Below are 23,465 nucleotides of genomic sequence, written 5' to 3'. Positions count from 1 at the left end.
GGGCTACGGTATGGTGTCAACACGACTTTTAGACACACTGGGAAACCACAAAATTCTTTGGACTCACTTAATTGTAGTGGTCTGGAACCAAATCTGCAGTATCTCTTAGGTGTGCCTGGACCCTGCCATGACAATGCAGTTCCCACAAACATGTTTTTGTGATAATTTCCCTCAAATTGTAGTCCTGGTATTCAAAACAAAATTGTGGTCTGTAGGGTAAAGGTTGGGGAATCTTAAGTTGTTGTGAGTTTTCTGTCCCCTGATTAGCTGCAACAATGTAGAAAAGTGCTTAGACCCTATGTGGAGGAGATACTCTTGCTAATCCTAAAGCATTGCCCAAGGGCCAGGAGCCTAATGGGAATCCCTCCTGGGACAGGGGCCATTGGTGGGGACCACTTTTGCACTCTCACTCTAACCTGCCAGCACTAGTGGGTGTATGGCACCCCCAAATCCTCGACAGAGCTAGGCACCCAAGGGTCTTAAACTCTCTGAGAAACAGAGTTCTTAGCAGACTGCTCTCCCCAGGATACTGTATAGACAGCAGTCTCAAACATTTTCCTGTGAAAAAGATCTATTTACTGGTCCAAAACTTCATCCTCAGAGGCTTCAGGATCACCACATATCTAGAGGCTCTGCAATTGTTCTCAGGGAACATGGTCCAGGAGTTGCCATCTTTGTACTCTGTTGTCCTTGCTAAAGCTCACTCACTCGTCTAGAGCCCTGATTTTTCCGACCTAGGTGTCCTAAATCTCTAGATTGCCTGGTCTGTAGATCAGTGAGGTTTATGGGAGTCCCGTAGGACTGTTTATATATTTGCATACGTTAAAAGCTGCTGCCTGAGGGTCCTAGTTTATATTCTAGTTTCCGCCTGAAACTAGGGATAGACTGAGATCCTTCCCTCTGGAACACTCATAGGACTTGGCACTCCCTCAACAACTGGGACCTATCAAGAATATAAATCAGGCTTCTTAGATTACAAAGAGTTAGAAGAGGCTTAAACAGCAGGGCTCATCTCTGTGAGGCCACTTCATGACTTGCTGAAGGTTGTTTCATCTGCTGCTTAGAAATCAAGCAGTCAAGCAAAATGAACAAGAATGTGTTCCAAATGAAAGAACAAGATAAAAATCAGAAAAGAACTGTTAATGAAATGGTGATAATTTACTTAAGAAATCAGAGTTGATGGTCATAAAAATGCTAATTGAACTTGGAAGAGGAATGAACATAGTAAGAACTTCAATAAAGAGAAGTGTAAGAAAGTACCACAAAGATTTCACAGAGCTGAAGAATACAGTAAGTGAATTGAAAAATATTCTGGAGGGGTTCTAACAACAGACTAATGAGACACAAGAAATATCAGTAATGTGGAAGACAATAGAGAAAAAAAAAAAAACTTCTAAGAGCGCATGTGTGCGAGCAGGGGTGAGGGACAGAGGGAGAGAGAGAATCTTAAGTTGGCTTCACGATCAGTGCAGAGCCCAATGTGGGGCTCAGTCTCACAACCCTGAGATCATGACCTGAGCCAAAAATCAAGAGTACGACACCTAACTAAATGAGCCGCCGATGCACCCCTCAAACAGAATTTTAAGAAGTAAAAATAGCGTAAGGGACCAACATGACAATATCAAGCAAAATAACTTTCACATTATATGAACCACAGAAAGAGAAAGCAGAAAACATACTTGAAAAATAACACAACTTCCCTAATCTCAGGAAGGAAAAGACATCCAGATCCAGGAAGCCCAGAGAGTTCCATGTAAGAGGAAATCTGTTCTGTAGAAGAGCACTGATTTTTTTTTTTTTTACTGAAAACAAATCAGTCATATGACAATGACATTTGACAGGACTGGAAACCCTACATTCCTCAATAATGAAGAATTTACACAATGTTCAAGGCTTTTGTTTTTTGTTTTTAAGCCATCATGACTGATGGAAGCATATTATTTGTATCTGAGAGAATATAACTTTATCACCTTAATATTTACCATTTAATCTCGTGGATCAAAGTATTTTATCCCAGAGAGGGAACATTCACTAGTTTTTAAAAATACTCTCTATCCATCTGCTGAAAAATGATTCATTAACACTTGAGTATTTAAAATCAGAATCCTGTTGTCCTATGCTTTGAAGAACAGTAGACCCATAGGAGTCACATATCTATGAATACGTGTAATTTATAGGAAATTTCAAATCATTAGAGAATGGTTTAGAAGGAACTATACAAGGCACATAGAGGCCTTAAGATGATCGAAATTGTAGCTATTGTCAGATAAGCTAAACTTTAGTTCATCAAGGATGTGTACTGTTGAAGACCTTAATGAGCTCTAGATATCTGGACATCATTCACAATTTTATTGCTGGGTCACAAGGAACTACCTATGATAGAACATTTGCCTTTGAAGTTCTGTGAACATCAGGGTGTGAATGTCATGTGCATGGTCTAGAATATTTGGCAAAAATGTCATGAGCTCTTAATGCAGTATGGGAAAGGCAGATCACGTTATTATAGGTTCCTAATTAAAGGACCACAGTGGATTTGGCTCCAAACTCATTGTATCATTTATCTTTAGTGGAATTCCAAGCCAGAGTTTATTGTTTGTACTCCTACCATGCTAAATTATGCATAAGTTAGGGCTGGAATATGAAGAGTACTTGGCGTTGAAGAGTCTCTGAGACAACTGCTAACAAAAGCCAAGATTCTCGGTCTGATCATTGTATAGATAACAGGCCTCAAAGAAGCATTGGAAGGGTTTGATCACAGCCCACCTCCTCCTGCTTTCTTCCAGAGTTCAAGAAAATCATTTCACCTGGCAGTCTCAGACCATTCCCTCAACATCAGCAGAGACTTGCACTCCTCCCAGATAGCAGCATATACCATCTTAATGAAAAGATGATGACAAAGAGGGTCATTGTTGAGTCAGTCCATAAGTTCCCAGTCTGTTCAGTCATTGATATGGCCAGTGATGTCTCAAGTTGCAAATATGCAAGTTCCTTAAGGCATGTCTCAGTTTCAATTTTTAGCTCAATTATGAGCCATGCAGCAACTGAAAGACCAGTTGGAGCAACAGACATGGAAGACAGAGGCAAATATTCATCAGCCACAAGAAGAACTAAGAAAAATTCAAGAACAACTTTAAATGGTCCATGGTTGAGGGCTGTAGATGTTTTTACAACAGTCCACCCCTGGGTTGAATTTAGATTCTGTTCAAATTTCTTCTGGAAATTCATCAAACATCCTATAAATATTAAGGACCAAGTTGTTCAAACTAACCAAAATCAAAGTGAAATGGTATTGGACACATTGGCACACTCAGCATATGATACTACAGCATACCCAACGAAGTCCATCAAATCAGAGTCAACAGAACGTACTGAGCTGGCACAGTCAATAAACACCTCTTTCCAGTTGGTCACAGAGCACTCTTACAGCCCCACTGTATGACACTATGATGATTTCATAGCAGAAAACGTGGTCCGGATTCCACCCACAAAAGAGTGCCACAAAACCGTACCCAGAGGGCTGCAGTTACCCCACTGGTTTGGGACAGAGAAGAATCTTTTCAAGGTCAGCGGCATGTGCTGTGTGATTTAGTACCTGCTCTTGTAGCTTGGGGGTGGTCGTGGTATTTAGCACTATGCTTATGGGTTAGGTGGTGGCTGCCTGCCCTACTTTTGCTACACAACAACAGCAATTACAGACCTTGTCCATCACGCAGCAGCAGCAGCGTTCCAAGGAAGGGCAGCTTAGTTTAGTTCAGCAACCCTCTTAGACTCCACTGACCCAACTACTGCAGCAGTTTTTACAGACTTGAAGGATTTCCATGGAGCAGTCTTGAAACCAGCTTACCCCTGCTGCATTTCCACTACAACAGGGCACATCCTTCAGTACCATCACCACCAACACCCACCTCAGCAACAGCAGCATCTGAGTCAGCACAGGACAAATTGATCTGTTCTTCTAAGGTTCAACCATGGTAGCATATATGCCTCCTCTGGCCTTAAGGGAGGAAGGGGTTGGCCATGAAGAGTTGCTCAGATGATCTGAAGCTAGGAGAAGGCCTAGCGGTTTCACAAGAAACAGTACTGAATGTTCTAGTTTGTAGAATTAGGGGAAATGCTGCCTAGTACTACAGAAATACATTAAACACCAGTCAGTGGGAGATGATCATGGGTCCATACCCAACTCTTGACAGTGTTGAATGTGGCCAAATATTTTTTGACAGGAAAAAGTGTATTGCCAGATTGTAAGCTTATCTATGAAACATGGTCACTAATCAGAAAGGCACTAACAGTATTAGTAACTTAGTGGTTCTGTACTTTTTTTATAGGTATTACAGGACATGTCACTGTCCTGTCAGGGCTTTGCTTGCAGTGATGCTATGGGGGTAGTCTAGTAGACTCAGACCCCTTCCCGAGCCCCTTTCCTTTTCAGAGGATGATGGAATAGTAATTAATGTCAGAATGTTGTGTGGGTACAAATTTTCTATGTACACATACTGTAAATACTATGTATATGTCTGGATAAAAGAGAAAGCCAAAAAATAAAAGTCCTACTGCATCTCAATAAATGCAGAAAAAGCAGTTGACAAAATACAACATCCATTTTTTTTTTTTTTTTAAGATTTTATTTATTTTTTCATGAGAGACCCACAGACAGGCAGAGGAAGAAGCAGACTCCACACAGGGAGCCTGACGTGGGACTCAATCCCAGTTCTCCAGGATCACACCCTGGGCTGAAGGCAGTGCTAAACCGCTGAGCCACCCAGGCTGCCCACAACATCCATTTTTTGTAAAAACTCTAAACAAAGTGGGCATAGAGGCAACATACCTCAATATAATAAAGACCATTTATGATAAATCCACAACATACTCAACAGTAAAAAGCTGTGAAATCCTTTCTTTTAACATCAGGATCAAGACCCAGATGCCCATTCCCCCCACTTTCATTCAGCACATTATTAGAAAATAGAATTTCTGACCAGAGCAATTAGGCAAGAAAGAAAAAGCATCTAAATCGAAAAAAAGTAAAACCAGCACTATTTGTGGATGACCTGATTTTACATAGAATACCGTGAATACTCCACCAGAAGAAACTTGCAGGGTACAAAATCGGCACACAAAAATCTGTTGCATTTTCAAGATGAATTCAAGAGAACAGTCCCATATACAATCACACCAAAAAGAAAAGGCTTAGGAAGAAATCTAACCAAGGAAGTGAAAGACCTGTATACCAAAAACTAACACATTGAGAAGGAAATGGAATATAACCCAAATGAAAGATTTTCTGTGCTCATGGATTGGAAGAACCAATATCTTTAAAGTGTGTTACCCATGGCAGTCTATAGATTCAGTGGAATTCCTATCCATTTCCAAATTCCAATGGCATTTTTTAGTATTAGAAGAATCCTAAAAATTTGGGGACCATTAAAGATATCAAATAGCCAAAGCAGTCTTGAGAAAGGACAATAAAGCTGAAGGCATCATGCTCCCTGATTTCAAACTATATCACAAAACTGTATTCATTAAAGCAGTATTGACCTAAAAACAGACGTGTACATCAATGGAACAGAATAGAGAGCCCAGAAATAAACCCCTGTATTCGTCTCTGGTCAATTACTTTGTGACGAAAGAGGGAAGAATAAACAATGAGGAAAGGGTAGTCTCTTCAATAAATGGTGCTGGGAAAACTGGATCACTAGCTTACACCACAAGAAAAATCAACTCAAAATGGATTAAAGATGAATGTAAGACTAGAAATTAATAAATTCCTGGAAGAAAATAGGCAGTAAGTTCCTTAACATGGGTATTGGCAGTAATTTCTTTGAAACTGGCTTCAAAGACCTTGGCGATATAAACAAATGGGACTACATCAAACCAAAAGGCTTTCACACAGTAAAGGGAACCACCACACCAAGAAGGCAACCTATGGATCGGGAGAAGATATTTGCAAATCACATATTCGTTAAGGGTTTAGTATCCAAAATGTAAAAAACTACAGCTCAGTAGCCAAAAAAAAAAAAAAAAACAAACTCCAAAACAAAGACCATTTGATTAACAAATGGGCAGAGGATCTGAAAGACATTTTTTTTTTTTTTTATTAAAAGTTTATTTATTTATTCATGAGAGACACAGAGAGAGGCAGAGGAAGAAGCAGGCTCCATGCAGGGAGCCCGACGCGGGACTCGATCCCAGGTCTCCAGGATCATGCCCCGGGCCGAAGGCGGTGCTAAACCGCTGAGCCACCAGAGCTGCCCTGAAAGACATTTTTTTCAAAGAAGACCTACAGATGGTCAGTAGGCACCTGAGAGTGTGCTCAATATTATTAATTATCAAGGAAATTTAAATAAAAACAATGAGACTACCACCTCACACCTGTCAGAATGGCTATTATCACAGGACAGGACAAGAGATACCACATGTTGGTGAGGACACAGAGACAAGGGAATCCTTTCCACTCTTAGTGGGAACGTAAATTGGTGTAGCCACTATAGAACACAGTATGGAGGTTCCTCAAAAAAAAAAAAAAAAGAACTACCACAAGATCCAGTAATTCTACTTCTGGATATTGATTCAAAGAAAATGAAAGCTCAGATTTGAAAAGATATCTGCACTCTCATGTTCATTGCAGGATTATTTACAAGAGCCAAGTCATGGAAGCATCCTAGGTTGTCCATGGAGGATGAATGGGGAAAGAAGTGGGATACACATGGAAACATGACGCATGTATGTGCACACACTGCACTATTTAGCCATTAAAAAGGATGAAATCTTTTGTGACAACATGAATGGAACTTGAGAGTATTACGCTAAGTGAAATAAGTCAGATGTCGTATGATTTCACTTTTAGTGCAATCTGAAAAACAAAGGAACAGAAATGCATAGATACAGAGAACAGATTGGTGGTTGCTGGGGGTAGGGAGGAGTGTTGGGGGTTTGGTAAAATAGGTGAAGGTGATTGAGAAGTACAAACTTCCAATATAAAATAAAAGCTCATGGGAATGTAATGTATGGCATATGACTATAGTTAATAACACTGTAATGCATTATTTGCAAGTTGCTGAGAGTAGATCTTAAAAGTTTTCTTTAGCAGAAAAATCTTTTATAATTGTATAGTGACAGATGTTAACTAGATTTTTTGTGGTGATCATTTCAGGATCGATACAACCACCAAATCATTATGTTTTGCCCCTGAAACTAATATGTCAATTATACTTTAGGTAAAAAATGAAATAAGATTCATGATTTAATACAGTTAATTTTTCTGTCATCAAAAATATTAATTGAATTTGGTATGTTTGAAATTTTTAAGTACACGGCAGTGAAGAATCTCATGACTCTGAGTCCCCTTTGGTGCCATTACCTAGATTCATTCCAGAGCACTAGCGTTTTTATTCACCATTGCTTTTGTCCATTAGTGCAAAACATCACTTCAGTGAATGGAGCAGTTGAGGTCTTCTTCCAACAGTGAAAATGGTTCATGATTCCCCTGAAATGGTTTCAGGGATCCCCACAGGATTCTGCAACACCCCTTGAGAGCCACTGACCCAGACATATATCCAAAATAATACATCCACTGAATTTGGATTGCTGGGAGAGGAGAGAAGAGGGTACAGGCAGTGAGATGAACAGTCCAGACCATTAGCCATTAAGCTGTGCATTCTCTTCTCGACTCTAAAGAGAGTAATGGGAGAGGAGGAAAACATGCTGATTTTCACAGAAGAGAATGGGCATCTGGGGATTTAACTCACTTCTTCAATTGTAATCTCCCTTGTTAAATTGGAATTATGTCTGCTTAGCCTTCATGCTCACACATTCCACAGAATTCTGTACAAGGACATGAATAGTCTTAAGTCTTTTCCTAAAGAAAAACTGGTAGGCAACCATTCTTAGAACTGATATGTTTTATTGCGTTTGGATATTTTGTAGAAATGGGGATATATAAGCAGAGATAAAATTTATGTTTATTCTAGGGGCAGGGAATGTGGCTTCCGGTTCAAAGGTTTTTCTCATGGCCTCAGACCTTTTTGTTGTGATTTTTTCTTTTATGTTTTCTATAAAGATTTAAATATTAATAGCATTGTCAACCTTTGGTAATAAATGACCACTCATGGCCTTAAGGTTATCTGTTTACCTTGCCCTAATGTAGTATGTTTTTAAACACATTGGTAAATTGAATTGTATTGAAATATGTTAAGAGAATTGGTGCTGTTTTGGTTTTGTTTGTTGGTTTGGGGCTTTGGGGGTTTTGTTTTTAAGCAAACAGTTGTCCATTAACTCAGTGAAAAAGTAATAGTGTACCTTGATTACTTAAAGCAAGATAGTATTTAGTCTGGCTGCCTAGGAGGTTTTTCATCTCTCAAGTCTCTTTTCAACTTTCACCTCTGGCCTCATTCCTCTCTTTCATCATCTACAAGTCACTTAACTTTTCATGTTCACCTGTTCTGCTGGACCCACTGTCTTAAAAACTTTTCATAGGTAGTGTGGATTTTTGTAGTGAGATGGCCTTTCATACCCATCACCAGCCTGCTGTCTCATACCTATAATTAATTGCCTCTAGTTACAACACTGCATTCCTTGAGATTGACTTTTCATTTATACAGTCTCCTTTCACTCGACCCATTTCGCCTTACCTCCCTGGCATCCCCCTACTCTCTTCCATGTACTGGTCAGGCCCCTCTCTACAACATCTGAACTTATTTATTATTGTTTCCAGTGGAGAAAAGGTAACATGGTGCAGTGGAAAGAACTTGGATGTCAAACATGTCTTAACCACATGCTTGCTATACATGATCTTAGAGTAACTTCTGATTCTTAGTTTCTTCACCTTGACTAGCAGAGTGTCAGTTTTTAGGGTTTATTGTCTTTTCAGTATGTATTTTAAATCTTAATCAGATATCCTCAGTTAAACTACTTTAAGTAAGAGACTGTATGTAAACAACATTAATAACAATGGTAGTAATTAATATTCATCAACTGGTTAAGGGCCAGGCACTGTGCCAAGTGTGTTATATGTTTTACCTTTTTAAAATTTTCATCATAGCCCTGTAGGGGAAGTAGCATTGCTAGAAAGCCCATGAAATAGCAGGAGACCTAAGGATTTTTGCTCAGTCCCTGTGTTAACTCTGATTTCTGCATCATTGTTTTATGCAGTTTAAAACTGATGGAACAGGATACTTGCAACCTTGAAGAGGAAGAGCGAAAAGCAAGTACCAAAATCAAAGAAATAAATGTTCAAAAAGCAAAACTTGTTACTGAATTAACAAACTTTGTAAAGGTAAGGCATTTTCTTAAAAACTCTTCTAAGGGGATCCCTAGGTGGCGCAGTGGTTTGGCGCCTGCCTTTGACCCAGGGTGCGATCCTGGAGACCCGGGATCGAATCCCACGTCGGGCTCTGGGTGCATGGAGCCTGCTTCTCCCTCTGCCTGTGTCTCTGCCTCTCTCTCTCTCTGTGTGACTATCATAAATAAATAAAAATTAAAAAAAAAAAACTCTTCTAAGATTTTTACTATCAATTTTAACTTGCTTTGTTTGACATTTCTCCTTATAGGTTAATAAATTAGTTAAAAGCTGTCATTAAGCTAAATTATTTTATTCCAGATGATGCAATTAAGCACAGAAAAACATTTAAAAATTCTCTTGTAAGAAGTAGTTGTAAAAAGAACTAATTGAGGTATCAGTCACATTAAAAAAATGTTCCTTTTTCTCATGGTTTATACTAGTTTAAAAAACTTTTTCTTAGTTGTAAAACAAATTAAAATTTTAGGGCTTTTTTGTTCCTAGATTTGTACTTCTTTGCATATACAAAAAGTTGATTTAATTCTTCAAAATACTACAGTGATCTCTGAGAAGAACAAATTAGAATCAGATTACATGGCTGCTTCATCACAACTTCGTATAACAGAGGTACGGTTTTTGCTTTTATTTTTTATGATAGGGTGGTTCTAGCCTTAGACCTGGTTTGAAAACCTGTATCTAGCACTTAGAATATGCATTTTGTTATGTGCTCTTTAGTTTATGAATTAATGCATTTTGCTGATGAGGAAGCATCTTTTGAAACAGTGTATTTTATGTTACTTGATAGGGGGAGTTATGGTAATAATCAGAGTCTTATGTAGTCACTCGACAAAGTCTCCTCTGTGTTCCCTTAGCCCATCTAAATTACAGTCACACTATTAACAGGTAGCATCTAGTAGCTTTTATTGCAGCTTGTACATCCCATAAAATAAACCGCAGATGAGTTATAATCAACACTAATTCTGGCCTAGGTGTACAGTTTTGGTGGTTTAAACTTCCGTTAATATCGATCTGTGAAATAATATTAAAATAGTGTGCAGGGGTGAAACAGGATGCTCTAAAGTTAACGAAAATTGCAAGGGCGAACTGGCAAAAGAAGTGGTGACAGTGGCATAGTTTTTGAGTCTTCCAAATCCTTTCTTAAAAATAGAAGAGTAACTAGGATAATGACCACAAATTCATGGATAACATATACAACAAAACTAAGTTTCAGAGCTCCCCTGTTGTTGTACTGCAGTATACTCTCCCACTGACCACCCAGAGTTAGCATCAGACTGTTCAGGTTAAGGGCACAGACTCAACAAGCCTGCCCTTCAGGCTCTTCCCCTCTCCCCTGAAGGCTCAAGAGTAAGTCACTCAATGCCCCGACACTCTGATCACATAATTTGCCTTTTGGCATTGTCTCTTGAGTCCCCTCAAGCTCTTAGGTCCTCTCCTAAGCTTGAATGTAGGTATGATCCAAGGGGGCGGGCTTATGAATAATAGACATTCCTATCACTCAGAAAATTCCTAGGGTTTAGAGTCTCCTTCCCAAAAACCAGGGACAAAAGCCCAATTCTTTATTACATGACACATATGAACCTCCATCATATCAGTGGGTAAGATTAAGTCAGCGGCAGCGGCGGTACAACTAGTGTGTTATCGGTAAGTGTGTGGTAAACAGAGGGAGAGCTCAGAGAACCCAAAAATGGAGGTCACCAACAGGTTCTCCTCTCTAAAGGGAGGCCCCACTAACTGTGGAAAGCTCAGATCAGTTTGAGAACAGCTGAAAGTGGGAGGTGACTGCAGGTCCTAGAAAGGCGGATGGTGCTGTGGTGGTCCAGGTCCTGTGAACCAGACTAAACTACTTTGCAGAAGAATGCTGCTTACTGAAACTAGAACCATGTGGTACACTAAGGAGACAGTTAACTTGGTAGTACATGGTTAGAAGGCTGACCCTGTAGCTAACACGCAGCACTAAAAATGGGAGAAGAGAGACAACAGAAGTAAAATAGAATATACTTCCTGACTGTCTGATAGGTATTATCAGGAAATAAAAGGATAATACTTCAGAGTGGGTGCTTTGGGAGACAGAAATAAGGGAGAATTTCAATATTTATAGTGGGAACCAAAAGACACTATTCCAAATAAAATATAAAGGACATAGGACATTATATAAAGTATTTGCGTAAACTTTCCTAAATACCAAAAGATACACAAAGAAAAGGGGAGGAAGATAAAACAGATCTTTAAAGATTGAGTATTTTATTTATATGTGTATTTGCCACAAAAGTAAATATGACATAAAATGGCAGAACTGGGGCACCTGGGTGGCTCAGTGGTTGAGCATCTGCCTTTGGTTCAAGTTGTGTTCCCAGGGTCCTGAGATCGAGTCCCACATTGGGCTCCCCACAGGGAACCTGCTTCTCCCTCTGTCTCTGTGTGTCTGTCTGTGTCTCTCTGCCTCTCATGAATGAATAAAATGTTAAACAAACAAACAAACAAAAAAAACAGAACTAAGGCCAAACATCAATCTTGTCACTAAGTATAAAAGGATGTGTAACTCATCTTTTAAAAAAGGATTATTTCCAAGTTCCAGTATGGTGCAGAATGTGAGGGGTACATCTAAGAGAAGAGATCGAGAAAGGTTTAAATAAGAGGATGATAAGCCCAAGGGATTTTTTTTTTAAATCAAAAAGATCCAAAATACCTATCAAAAGTCTCTATATTTATGGAATTATAAATATACTTAAAAATAGTAATATTGGTCACCTTTGGAGGATATTGGAGAACGAGCTCATTATTTTGAAAAATGGCAAAGAATTCTACAATCCAGAATTTCCTATGTGAACTATTACTTAGGATAAACAAGTGTAAGAGAAGTTCCTCTTTACAGGAGCATTTCAGATAATAAATGCAGAGGGAATTTTAGTATTAGAATATCACCACTTTGCAGCTGCTAATGAATCAGTGGATCACATTAGCTGCTAACATCACCAAAAAATAACCAGATATTTATATGTATTCCCACAGACATAACATGAAATTATTTTGTGAAAAAATTTCAGTCTGATTAAGCCTCTGGAACAAGGGTGTGTCGACATCAGCACTGTCAACATTTTACACTGGAGAATTCTTGTGGGGGCTGTGCTGTGCATTGTAGAATGCAGTATTTCTGGCCTTTACTTGCTAGATACCAGCAGTATACCCCTCCCCACTGCAGTTGTGACAATGTTGCCAGATGTACCCTGGGGAACAAGACTGCTCCCATTTCAGAACCACTGTTCTAAAACTACCAGTTTCAAGTCTTCAGAGTAGTCTATTTTATAATTAGATCTCAATTTAGATGATAAATTGTCATCAGAAGTATTTAATTATATTTTGATTTTGGTGAAACCTACAGTTGAAAAAGTAAATTCATATACACAGGTTATGTAACTAAACATTTTCTAATAGCTGTAGTATGGGTTTTTAAATTTTTTTAAAGATTTTATTTATTCATGAGGATCTAGAATTGTAGATGATAGGTACATGAAGGTTTATTATATTCTACTTTTGTGTATGTTTGAAGTTTTCCATAATAAAAAATAAAAAGTTTCCATTCTTGACCATCATGAAATAATAGGGGTCATAAGTATTATCTCACTTTAAGCCACTAAAAGATGGAACAAAATATATGAAGTAGTGATTTTCAGACACTGGATAACAGGCAGCACAGGATGGTGATTTTTGAGAGAAGGGAAAACAGTGCAAGGTGATCCCTGTGATTGCCTTAGCTTACTGCCAGGAGAGTTTTTAGGCCACACTGTAGGGAAGAGGAACCCAGTAGGAAATAGAGCAAGCACTGCAGGTCTTACACATGGTAAAAGAGTATTAGGAGAATATGGTCAAAAACATTCTGGCAGTAAATCTGACAGTTTAGAAGAAATGGGCACACTCTTGAAAAGCCACAACATATCAAAAGTCCCTGAAGGAAGACCTAATTAGATTAGCCCCATATTTACTAAAGAAATTAAATTTGTACTTAAAAACCTTCCCACAAGGAAAACTCCAGATCCAGAGGCTTCACTGGTGAATTTCACCAAGCCTGAAAAGGAAGAATTAATAGAGGTTCTACCTAGAGTCTTCAAAAGGTGTGGGGGGTGGGGTGAGGGTTACTTCTTGATACATTGTATGAGGCTAGTATTCCTAATATCCAAACCAGGCAACTCTACAGACCAGTATGTCTCATAATTCTTTTTTTTTTTCATAATTCTTTTAAAAAGTTAGTAAGTGAAGTCCAGTGCTTTATAAAAGAGTAAAACATCCTAACCAAGTGAGTTTATTATCCCAGTGTGTATCCCAAAAGTTGATCTAATGTTTGAAAATTCATCAGTGTAATCATGTGAATGACTACAGAAAAACCAGATGATCAGATGATCATCTTAAGTATACACAGAGAAAAAACATTTGCTGAAGTCTAGCACCCCTTTAATGATAAAAACTCCGTGTATCTAGGAATACAAGGAAATTTTATACATCTGATAAAAGGCATTTACCCAAAACCATTAGCTCATATACTCATTGATGAAGGAATGAAAGCTTTTCCCTACTGATTGGAAACAAGGAAAATGCTCACTAATCAGTTGTGTTCCACATTGTACAAGAGTATCTAGCCAGTGCAGTGAAGAAAAAACAAAAACTTGTCTACTTCAGACCAACAGATTTCTGTGGAAAATCTTAAAGAATCAGTGCATTCAGCAAGGTTTCAGGATCAGATGTGGCTCCGTCTACTAGCAGTGAACAATTGGCATTTGGAAGTTTAAAAATACTCTTTGGGGTGCCTTACTAAGCATCTGACTCTTAATCTCGTCTCAGGCGTTAGCTTGGGTTCTTGAGTGCAAACCCTGAGTTGGCTCCACACCCAATTTTTAAAAATGCCATGTACAATAGCTTCAAAAATAGGAAGTGCTTAAGGATATATTTATAAGAAACTACAAAGTTTTACTGAAATTAAAATAAGACTTACATAAATGGAGAGAATGATTATGTTCATGGATCAGAGGTTCAGGATTTGTTGTCAGTTCTCTCCCAAATATATATATTCAATAAAGTTCCCAGCAAGGGTTTTAGAAATTGACAAGCTTATTCGAAAATGCAGTAGACTTAGAAGAACTTTGAAAAAGAACAAGTTCGATGACTCACCCTTCCTAATTTTAAGACTTATTATAAAGCTGCAGTAATGAAGACATTATTGTATTGGTGTAAAAATAGACCTATATGGCTCTGTGGAACAGAATAGGGAACCCAGAAATAGATTCACACATACATAGTCAATTGTTTTTTTGGCATAGATAACTGAGGCAATTCAGTGGAGAAAGAATAGTCTAACAAATAGTGCTAGAACAATTGAAGAGTGGTGTACAAAAAATGAGCCACAACCCTTACCTCATACCATATATAAATGAATCATAGACTTAAATGTAAGAACTAAAGCTAAAAGCTTTTTGCAGGAAAGATAATAAATTCTTAGTGATCTTGGTTTTGGGGAAATTGAATGAAACACAAAAAGCATGAACTATAAGGCAAAAGGAATCAGAAGTTTTACTTCAACAAAATTAACTTTTCAATAGATGCTGTTAAGAAAAAGCAGGCTGGAGACTGGCGGGGAGAATATATTTGCAGCACCTAACACCTGACGAAGGACTTGTATCAAGATGAAGGGCTCTTCCTGGGGGCCTTATCAAGCCTAACGTCTGCTTCTATAAAGTCTCTGCAGGCTAATGCTTTTTCCATTTTCAAAGGATTAAAAAAGAAATACAGGATAGTTTGTCTGCGGCCCTCCACACCTAAAATACTTACCTGTTGGCCTTGTATAGAAAAAGTTTGCTGACCCTACAGATACCACAGAAAGAACTCTTAAACAACTATTGACACAAAGAAGACAACCCAGTCAGAAGACGGGCAAAAGATTTTAACATGATCTTCACTAAAGAAAATACAATAGACAGCAAATAAGCATATGAAAAGATGCTGAACTTTATTGTAGGGAGGTGTGAATTAAAGTTATATTGAGCTACTATCAGAGACCCACTAGCATGACAAACTTTGACCGTACCGAAGTGATGGTGAGGATGTAGAGCAGCTGGAGCTCACATATATACTGGTACTAGAGACTTCAAGTGTGCAACCACTTTGGAAAACCATTGGAGAGATTCTTAAATGCTAAAAAATCTGCCTGCCGTATATTTTGATCCAGCCATTCCTTTCCTGGTATTTACCCAAATGAAAGGAAAGCATATGTCCATGAAAGACCGGCACAGAATGTGTGGCAATTTTGTAATAGGTAAAGACTGGAAACAAATGTCCAGCCGTGGTTAAGTCACAAATTATGGTATATCCACACAACAGGATATTACTCAGCCATTAAAAGGAATGAATTACTGAGACACACAGCATGATGGATCTCAGCTATGCTGGGTGATAGAAGACCAAAAAAACCCTCTGATTCCCTTTATATGAAATTCTACGGAATGCCTAGTGACATTCTAGAATTCTAGTAGAATGCCTAGTGACAGACATAAATCAGCAGTTGCCTGGGGGGAGGATACAGTGGGGTAGATCAAGGAGGAGTATGTAGAGTTGAAAGTGATACGTTTGTTACATTGGGGATGATAGTTTCACTGTTGTGTAAGATCATCAGAACTTACCAAGTTGTATACTTTACACGCAGCTTATTCACCAGTACACTGCAAAGCTGAAAAAACTCTTTAAAAACTTAGTTTTTTTTTTTTTTTTCTAAGATTTTATTTATTCACGAGAGACAGAGAGAGAGGGGCAGAGGGAGAAGCAGGCTCCATGCAGGCCTGGGACTCCATCCCGGTCTCCAGGATCACGCCCTGAGCTGAAGGTGGCACTAAACCGCTGAGCCACCAGGGCTGCCCAAAACTTAGGAGTTTATCATTTGTTTTACTAAAGTTTTTTTGCAGTATTTTCAAGTATGAAATTTTAAAGGTACATTCGAGTAGGAGGAGTAACGTAGCTTCCACATGTCCTTACCCCTAACAAATGTAACATCTGGCCATAATTGTAGATTTTTAAAGCTTGTCCTGTATTTGAAGTCCCCTTGTACGCTTTGTCATCCATTCTTCTCTGAATCTGCTGTACTCTGGCAGGGTCTATACACGAGTCACATTGTACCTGACTTTTCAGAAACTTTTCTGTTGTGTAATAGTAAACTATAGTAGTATCTTTCAGTGGAAACAGCCCTGATAGGAGGAGCTGTGGGGGCTGGGTACAGAGCTAGCTCCCCAGAGGGCCTCATCTGGGTTTATTTCACGGGGTGTGAGTGAAGCCCTTTGCCCTCGTGTGTTTTGTTGGTGAATAATTACAGAGCCCATGCTACAGTTGTGTCACTGAGTGAGGCTGTGAACCTGGTTATGGAGTGTAGGAAGTGCTATTATAGAAAAGAGTTCATGGAGAAATTGACCCATCATGCCTGTACTATATGGAGTAAGTCCAGTCACATGATACAGTACTGGATCTCTGTGCCTGAACTTGTATTTTTGAATTAAGCATTAATAAGCTTAAGAAGACTATAGGTTTGTGCATGTTGACAGAAGTATCATGAAATCATGATGGCTTTGGGGTAAACATTCTCCCAAACTTCAGCCCACTCTTGACGTAGAGCTGTTCTTCCAGCAGCTTTTGTTCACATGGACATACTAAGATTTGGTGTAAACTGACAGCTATTGCCCTGTGATCCATTTTGTTAGTAGCAGCAGGAATATTAGAGCAGAGTGAAGGGAGAAAGGTTTGTTTTCAGTTTTTGAATCACTAATTTTTTATAAAGATGGCCACCTTACACTGTCCAAAGAAATAATCTGTGGTTAGCTGCTTGTCCCTTTAGATTTTGTTACCTGGAAATAGCCACTCACTTCTCAGCCTCTTAACCACTAGCAAAGACCTGTGTGCGTACAGCCCTTGACAGGTTTTCCCATAACGATCTTACCTGATACTCCCTGACTATATTTTGCATTTCCTCAGCAGTGTTTGGTACCATTCTGTTTCTTTTTTTCACTAGTTGATCTGAAAATTGTTTTATGCATCCCTTTTGGAAAGTTCTTTTATTTCCGGCACAGTGTACTCAATAAATGTTTGTTGCTGACTGACCATAGTCCCTAACTACACTTTTGAAATAATCAAGGACGAATGAAATTATATAGAATACACCTGTCATCATTCACTTTCTTTTGTTCTTTTTTCTTCTGGTTGCTGTCCTTTACCCACAGATGCTCTTACTATTCTTTCTTGCTCTCCTACTTCATTTGAAACAAGGAAAAAATAGTGTTTTTCCCCCTACTTGTCCCTTTGAACACATGGCAGGTTGCACTAAGGAACCATTACTATCACTTCCCCATTTTGTCCTTGACGCTGATCATGGAAACAAGTTAACTAGAGAGGACGGACTTGTGTCAGTGGGTGTTGTATCCATGAGGGAACTTAAGGATGATTAACTACCATGGATTCTGATGTGTCCTCAGACTGGAAGGCAAAGAGGGCAAGAGGATTCCAGGCCCCTAACATATCCTCAGAGAAAGGCAGGTGGTTGTAAGTGTTGGTTTGTTAACTGTGCCTGGAGTATTTTTAGGACAAGTTAATAAACATGTAAACCTGAATATAAAGGTGGATACAGATGAATATACCTGTTACTTGGTTGAGGTTTTTAAGTCGTGTGCTGCTTTCCTGATCCCACTCAGTGTCTCTTGTCTATCTCTGGTCATAGGTATTAAAACATCTATCTGCCTGGCAAGGGGTATTGTGATGTGATAATTCTATTTAATATATATCAGAATGCTTAGTGCACTGCCTACCATGAAACCAGGGTTTCCTTCAGAAGTATAGGTTTACATCAGAATTAACATTAGTTACAAGAATTAGAAGTTGTTTGTGTTTATCCTCACACTAAATTTAGAAATTCTGTGCTTCCGTCTAATGTTCTCTTCTCTAGCTGCCTGCTTCCCTCTGTCCCGCAAAACAATTTCAGGAACCTTTAGTTTATTTAAGGGAAATAGATTTGGGGAGAAGGAGGGTCATTTAACAAGTAAACAGTATTATTGCCATTTGTTAATGGCTCACTATTAGAATTTGTTATTTTGAATAGTAAAAAGTCAAGACCACTATCTTTAAATTTCAAGTTTGACGTTAAAATTTCAAGTTGATATTAAAAGATTACTTTTCATATTTCTAAAATATGTGTATGTACTAAAAGTTAACGTGAACTTGAAATCTATTGGTATGAAATTTGAGGCTTGTTTTAAAGGAAAATTGAAGCAATGCTTTTATTTACAACTACTGTTTTAGTAAAAGCTCACATTCCTTTACTACAGAAAATCATTGTCATTTGACTAATTGTTAAATATTTACTGTGTTAATTTTATATAAAACATGCAATTATATTAAGAAATTCTGTGAGCAGTTCTGCTTTCTATCACTAGAGGGCCCTCTTAGAGAAGCTTTTCCATATTCAATGTCACTATACACCTTTCAGGACCATTGAATGTGCTCAGAATTTCAGAAAAAAGGATACTTATTCTTTCGGAATATATACTCCTAGAATAGTCCTTTCTGAGATGTTGGTGGGGCACAGTTTGTCAGTTTGCCTTTTCCTCCCTTGGTCTCCCACAGATGAAGAGTTTCTGTTGTCTGTTAACTGTTAAAGGCTAGACTCTAAGCAGAATTGTTAACAAAGCCTTTTTCATTAGCGTGACTATAGAACATTATCTTAGATAATGGTAGGCTCTCTTTCTTTCCTATCGTTACCCACCGCTCCCCTACCCCAGGCCAAAAAGACTCAATAATACGAATTATGGTTTAGAGTAGGGAGAAAACCAGCACCGTTTAAAGAAGTGTGTCACAAACACATACATACAGAAAGAACAGTTTTCTCTTTAATTAGATCGATGCTATTCATTGGAAGGCAACTGTTCAGTGAGGTCCTCCCAAGCCCAGAGGCCCACACGTATTTCTTTGCCGTAACATTCTGGTGCTTTGTTTGGCAAGGCCCAGAGGAGTATGAAGCAGAAATGGAAGAGTCTAGAAGTGTGTGGTCTCTTTCTGGCACTTACTGACAGTTGCCTCTGTGTGATTGGCCCTGAGAGCGGAACAGAGGTGATGGGGAATCTTTAACATTTTCCTCTATTTGTCTCAGGCTTAGAGAACCATAATAGCAAGTGAGTATTGGGCTGGCTTTGCATTTTCAGTTCAGTCCAGGAATTCCTTTACTTTTTTCTTAGTTTAGCGCATTTGCTATCAAACTTGTATGCATAAAAATCACCTGAGGATCTTGTTAATACACATGTGCAGGCCTCTGCCCTAGATCTTAATGAGTAAATACATCTGCCATGTGGCTGGGCATCAATACTGTTTTAATCATCTTCACCATCCTCTCCCGCACCCCTCTGGTGCAGACTGAAGTTTGAGGTTTAGTGGAAAGAGTAAGCTGGACCTGTTTTCTTAGGAACCTGTTTACTTGGTATTTTTATAACCTTGAGAAAGTTTCTTAATACCTCTAAGCCATGTATGAAGAAGATAATACATTTCTCTAAGATTGCAATGAGGATTAGAGGACTTAACATATAACAAGCTTGGCCCACAGAAGGCATTCCATGATGCTCTCCTCATTACAAATGAAACTTGTCATCTGGCTCTTGCCTACCTTATCACTCTGATTTTGTACAATCTTACCTCTCCTCCAATTATGGTAGATTACTAGTTCCCTAAATAAGCCTCAGGGAGGCTTCCCTGCCCTTACATTTGTAATTAGGATGCTAATGCTAGGAATCTGTTCTGCTACTTGTAGCCTCCCTAGTAATTTCTTTCTTTCTTGTTCTTGAAGACCATTCACCTGTCATAGCTTCTGTGACCCCTCTGGCCTTCCTGTACCCTCCCCTGCCAGGCGTTGCTTTCATCTGTCCAGCCCTGTCCAAGGGCCATCCATGGTGCTTAAGAAGGAGAGCATGAGTTCTAGAAGCAGGCATGGTTGTGAATCCTGACAGCCTGCAACTAAATTTGTGAGGTTGGACAGGATGCTTTATTTTTTTAATGTGCAAAATGGGGAATAATAGCATTGTATAGTATTGTGAGAAATAAGGGCATCCTGTGTGAAGCATACAGCACATTAGCTTTCAATAAATAGAGCTGTTTCTTTAATGATAATAATTTTGTCTTTTCTCCTTTTTCAACTTTCTGTGTTGAGTGCCTAATAAAATCCTGACATTCCATGGATTCTCAGTAATTATCTGGTGAAGGAATGAGTGGGTCCATGAATAAATGATAACTATATGAAAGGCAGTGGGACAGCTACCAAACACTATTTACAGGTTCTCTTTACATTCAGATGCTGAGTGTTCAGACAGGAAGCCTACGGACTGTGTATTTCAAATTGTATTAGAGTATAATTATATATAGCTAAGTTAAACTGTTGAAGAAAAAAGCAAATTTAAATTTCAGCGCTCTTAAGGGAACTATGGCGCAGAACATAGCCATAGGATATACTGGTATATTTTAAAATTTAAGTTCAAATTTAATCTTCCTAATAATAGCTGTCGTGATTTTTGAGGTATGGTTTTTTTAGATGCTTTTGCTTCCCTGTATTCAGTCATTGATCTACAGGCCTACCTCGTTCTGTATTTTTCACTTCACTACACTTCAGATGTTGTATATTATATCATTATTGTATCAGTTACGGTGACCTGGGATCAATGAGTCGCTTTGCTGAAAGCTCACATAGTAGTCAGCATTTTTTAGCAATAAAGTATATTTTAAGTAATGTATGTACTTTTTTTTTTTTTTTAAAGATATAATGCCCTTGCACAATTAGACCACATTTTGGTAAATGTAACTTTTACATGTGCTAGGAAACTAAAACATTCATTTGACTTGCTTTCGTGTGATGGCCACTTCATTGAGGTACTCTGGGACTGAATCCACAGTGTCCCCAAAGCATGCCTGTGAATTGCTCATTTGATCAAGTAGCTCGCTGATCTAATGATAACAGAAAAATGGTCAATTCTTTTTCTTGCAATAGCAACATTTCATTGAGCTGGATGAAAGTCGACAGAGATTATTGCAGAAATGCAAGGAGCTGATGAAGAGAGCTAGGCAAGTATGTAACCTGGGTGCAGAGCAGACAGTTCCTCAAGAATACCAGACAGTAAGTATAACAAGTATATAAGGCTGCAAGGTCACATGCTGCGCACCTTCTTTATCTGCTTCAAGTGTGTTAGGCATTGTAATGGGCCCTGAGAAACACAACGTGCCATAAGGAATGTGGGATCCCACCCCCCCATTTTTAAACTGAATATGTAAAGTCATTGTGCATAGTGGATTTTCTTTCCTGTATTCAAACCTGGGCATTCCTCCATCTTCGCTTAGTCCTAAAGTTATTAAAGCACGGCTATCCCCTTGCATAGTTCTCAGTTCCGTAACATTCATTCTTCCAATAAGAGGCTTTTTTTCTCCAAACTCCCTTTAAGAGGTAGCGTCAGGGGATGGGGTGTAGTTCTTTATGGAAACATAGCATTGGTAATTGGCATATAAGAAATAGTAAATAGAAGGGATGTCTAGAAAAAGGCAAAATGAAAAGGTTTTTCTGGAAGTTAGCATGTTTATTTAGGTTTAAGCGGGACCTGAATCTTTAGGGCTAACATCTGGTGAGAAAAGGAGAAAAAGAGCCTTTCCTCCTTCCCTTTCTGTTTTCTGTGCTGACATATTGTTCAGTTAGTACAAGGAGTTGTTGCCCTCTAGTCCACGTTCCACCACTGATTATGCGGCCCCGTGGCTCTGTTATCTGACGAGTGGGGATCATACCAACTCTCAGAACAATGTCAAAATAAAAGTAGAAAATGAATTTTTATTTAAGGTATTTTATCTTAATTTGAACAGATAACGAATGTATATTTCCCTATTTCAGTAGTTCATGTCCCATCTCTTTCAATACCTAATGAAATGGTGGGTGGGGGGAACCATTCGGATTATAATTTTCAAATCCTCAAAGATCTTACTCTGTTATATCAACTACACCATAGAAAATGGTTCTATTTAGGCACATAATAGGGATGTAGTAGGTACATAGAAAAGACGAACTGAGTGGTGGCTGTTTCTAAAAATATATTAGAACTTCTCTAGAGTACATGGAATTATAAAATAAATATTAGCACAAGATCTGCACCAATTTTTTTTTTCAGAGCGTAGAATTAGTCTACTCTTGATAAGTTGTATTGTTTTTGAAAGAAAATTAGAAGATAATTCACATATTAAAAACATTACTGATGTATCAGGCATTGAACAAGACAGATACTTCTCTACTGAAATTTATATTCTAGTCTGGAGGGTGGAGCAGATAAATGAATTAAAAAGCAGATAATGTTGGCTGTCAAGAGGTGCTAAGAAGAAACAAGGTAAGAGGATAGTGTCAGGGAGCCTCCTTTGGGAAGATACTATTATAGAGGATTCCTGAATGCAGAAAAGAAATTAGTCAAGTAAGAGTTGGAGGGTAAAGTTTTCCAGGCAGAGAAAACAGCTCCATACAAAGCCCCTGAGGTAGAAGTACACAGGGCAGGTTTCACATGAAGGAAGCAATCTCAGTCTGGCTAAGACATTATGATCCAGGCCCAAAGGCAGGCAGGAGTCAGATCATGCAGCCCCGTAAGCCCATGGAAGGAGTTTGGATTGTACGTGGAGACGGAACCCACCAGAAGAAGATCAGAGAGAGGAGTGATGGGACTGGTGTGGGCATGTAGGAGCCCCCTCTGCCTGCCAGGCGGAGACTCGAGGAGGGACCCAAGAATGAAAGCAAGGAGGCCATTTAGAAGAGGATTGCTTCGGGCCAGGCCAGAGCGAAAAGTGGCAAGGAGCAGGGTAGGAGCACTGGAAAGGGAAGTTTGCCGACCTGAGGATCTTTTCGTGACAGTCAGCAGGACTGGCTAATGGATTTCAGGAGAAGGGCAAGAGGGAGAACCACCCCCTATGTTCTGCCATTGACTGAAGGAGAACTAGGTTTGCCCCCATTGGTGGGGAGGGTGGGTGACAGGAGTCTTTCTGTTGGACCATCTCCACCTGAAGATGCCTGTTAGGGAGCCTGTGAAGACCCATGCACGTGCGCAGCACAGGCTGAAAGCTCAGCAGTCACGTCAGAGCAGCAGCAGATGCTGAC

The 23,465-nt window shown here is 39.0% G+C and overlaps 1 protein-coding gene and 1 pseudogene across 3 annotated transcripts in view; both read left to right on the top strand.

The window, feature by feature from the left end:
• Positions 1-23,465, top strand: part of SMC5 (structural maintenance of chromosomes 5) — a 93,103-nt gene that overhangs the window by 62,340 nt on the left and 7,298 nt on the right. For all 3 annotated transcript variants that reach the window (XM_049092103.1, XM_025423326.3, XM_049092105.1), the window contains exons 16-18: positions 9,148-9,271; positions 9,779-9,901; positions 21,339-21,464. In XM_049092103.1, the coding sequence (XP_048948060.1) occupies positions 9,148-9,271; positions 9,779-9,901; positions 21,339-21,464 (373 nt within the window). The remainder of the gene's footprint in view (positions 1-9,147; positions 9,272-9,778; positions 9,902-21,338; positions 21,465-23,465) is intronic.
• On the top strand, positions 1,180-6,528 carry LOC112645634 (circadian locomoter output cycles protein kaput-like; annotated as a pseudogene).

Source organism: Canis lupus, chromosome 1, assembly GCF_003254725.2.
Source record: "Canis lupus dingo isolate Sandy chromosome 1, ASM325472v2, whole genome shotgun sequence".
In the NCBI taxonomy this organism is placed as follows: Eukaryota; Metazoa; Chordata; class Mammalia; order Carnivora; family Canidae; genus Canis; species Canis lupus.
This window is presented reverse-complemented; position numbering and strand designations above follow the sequence as displayed.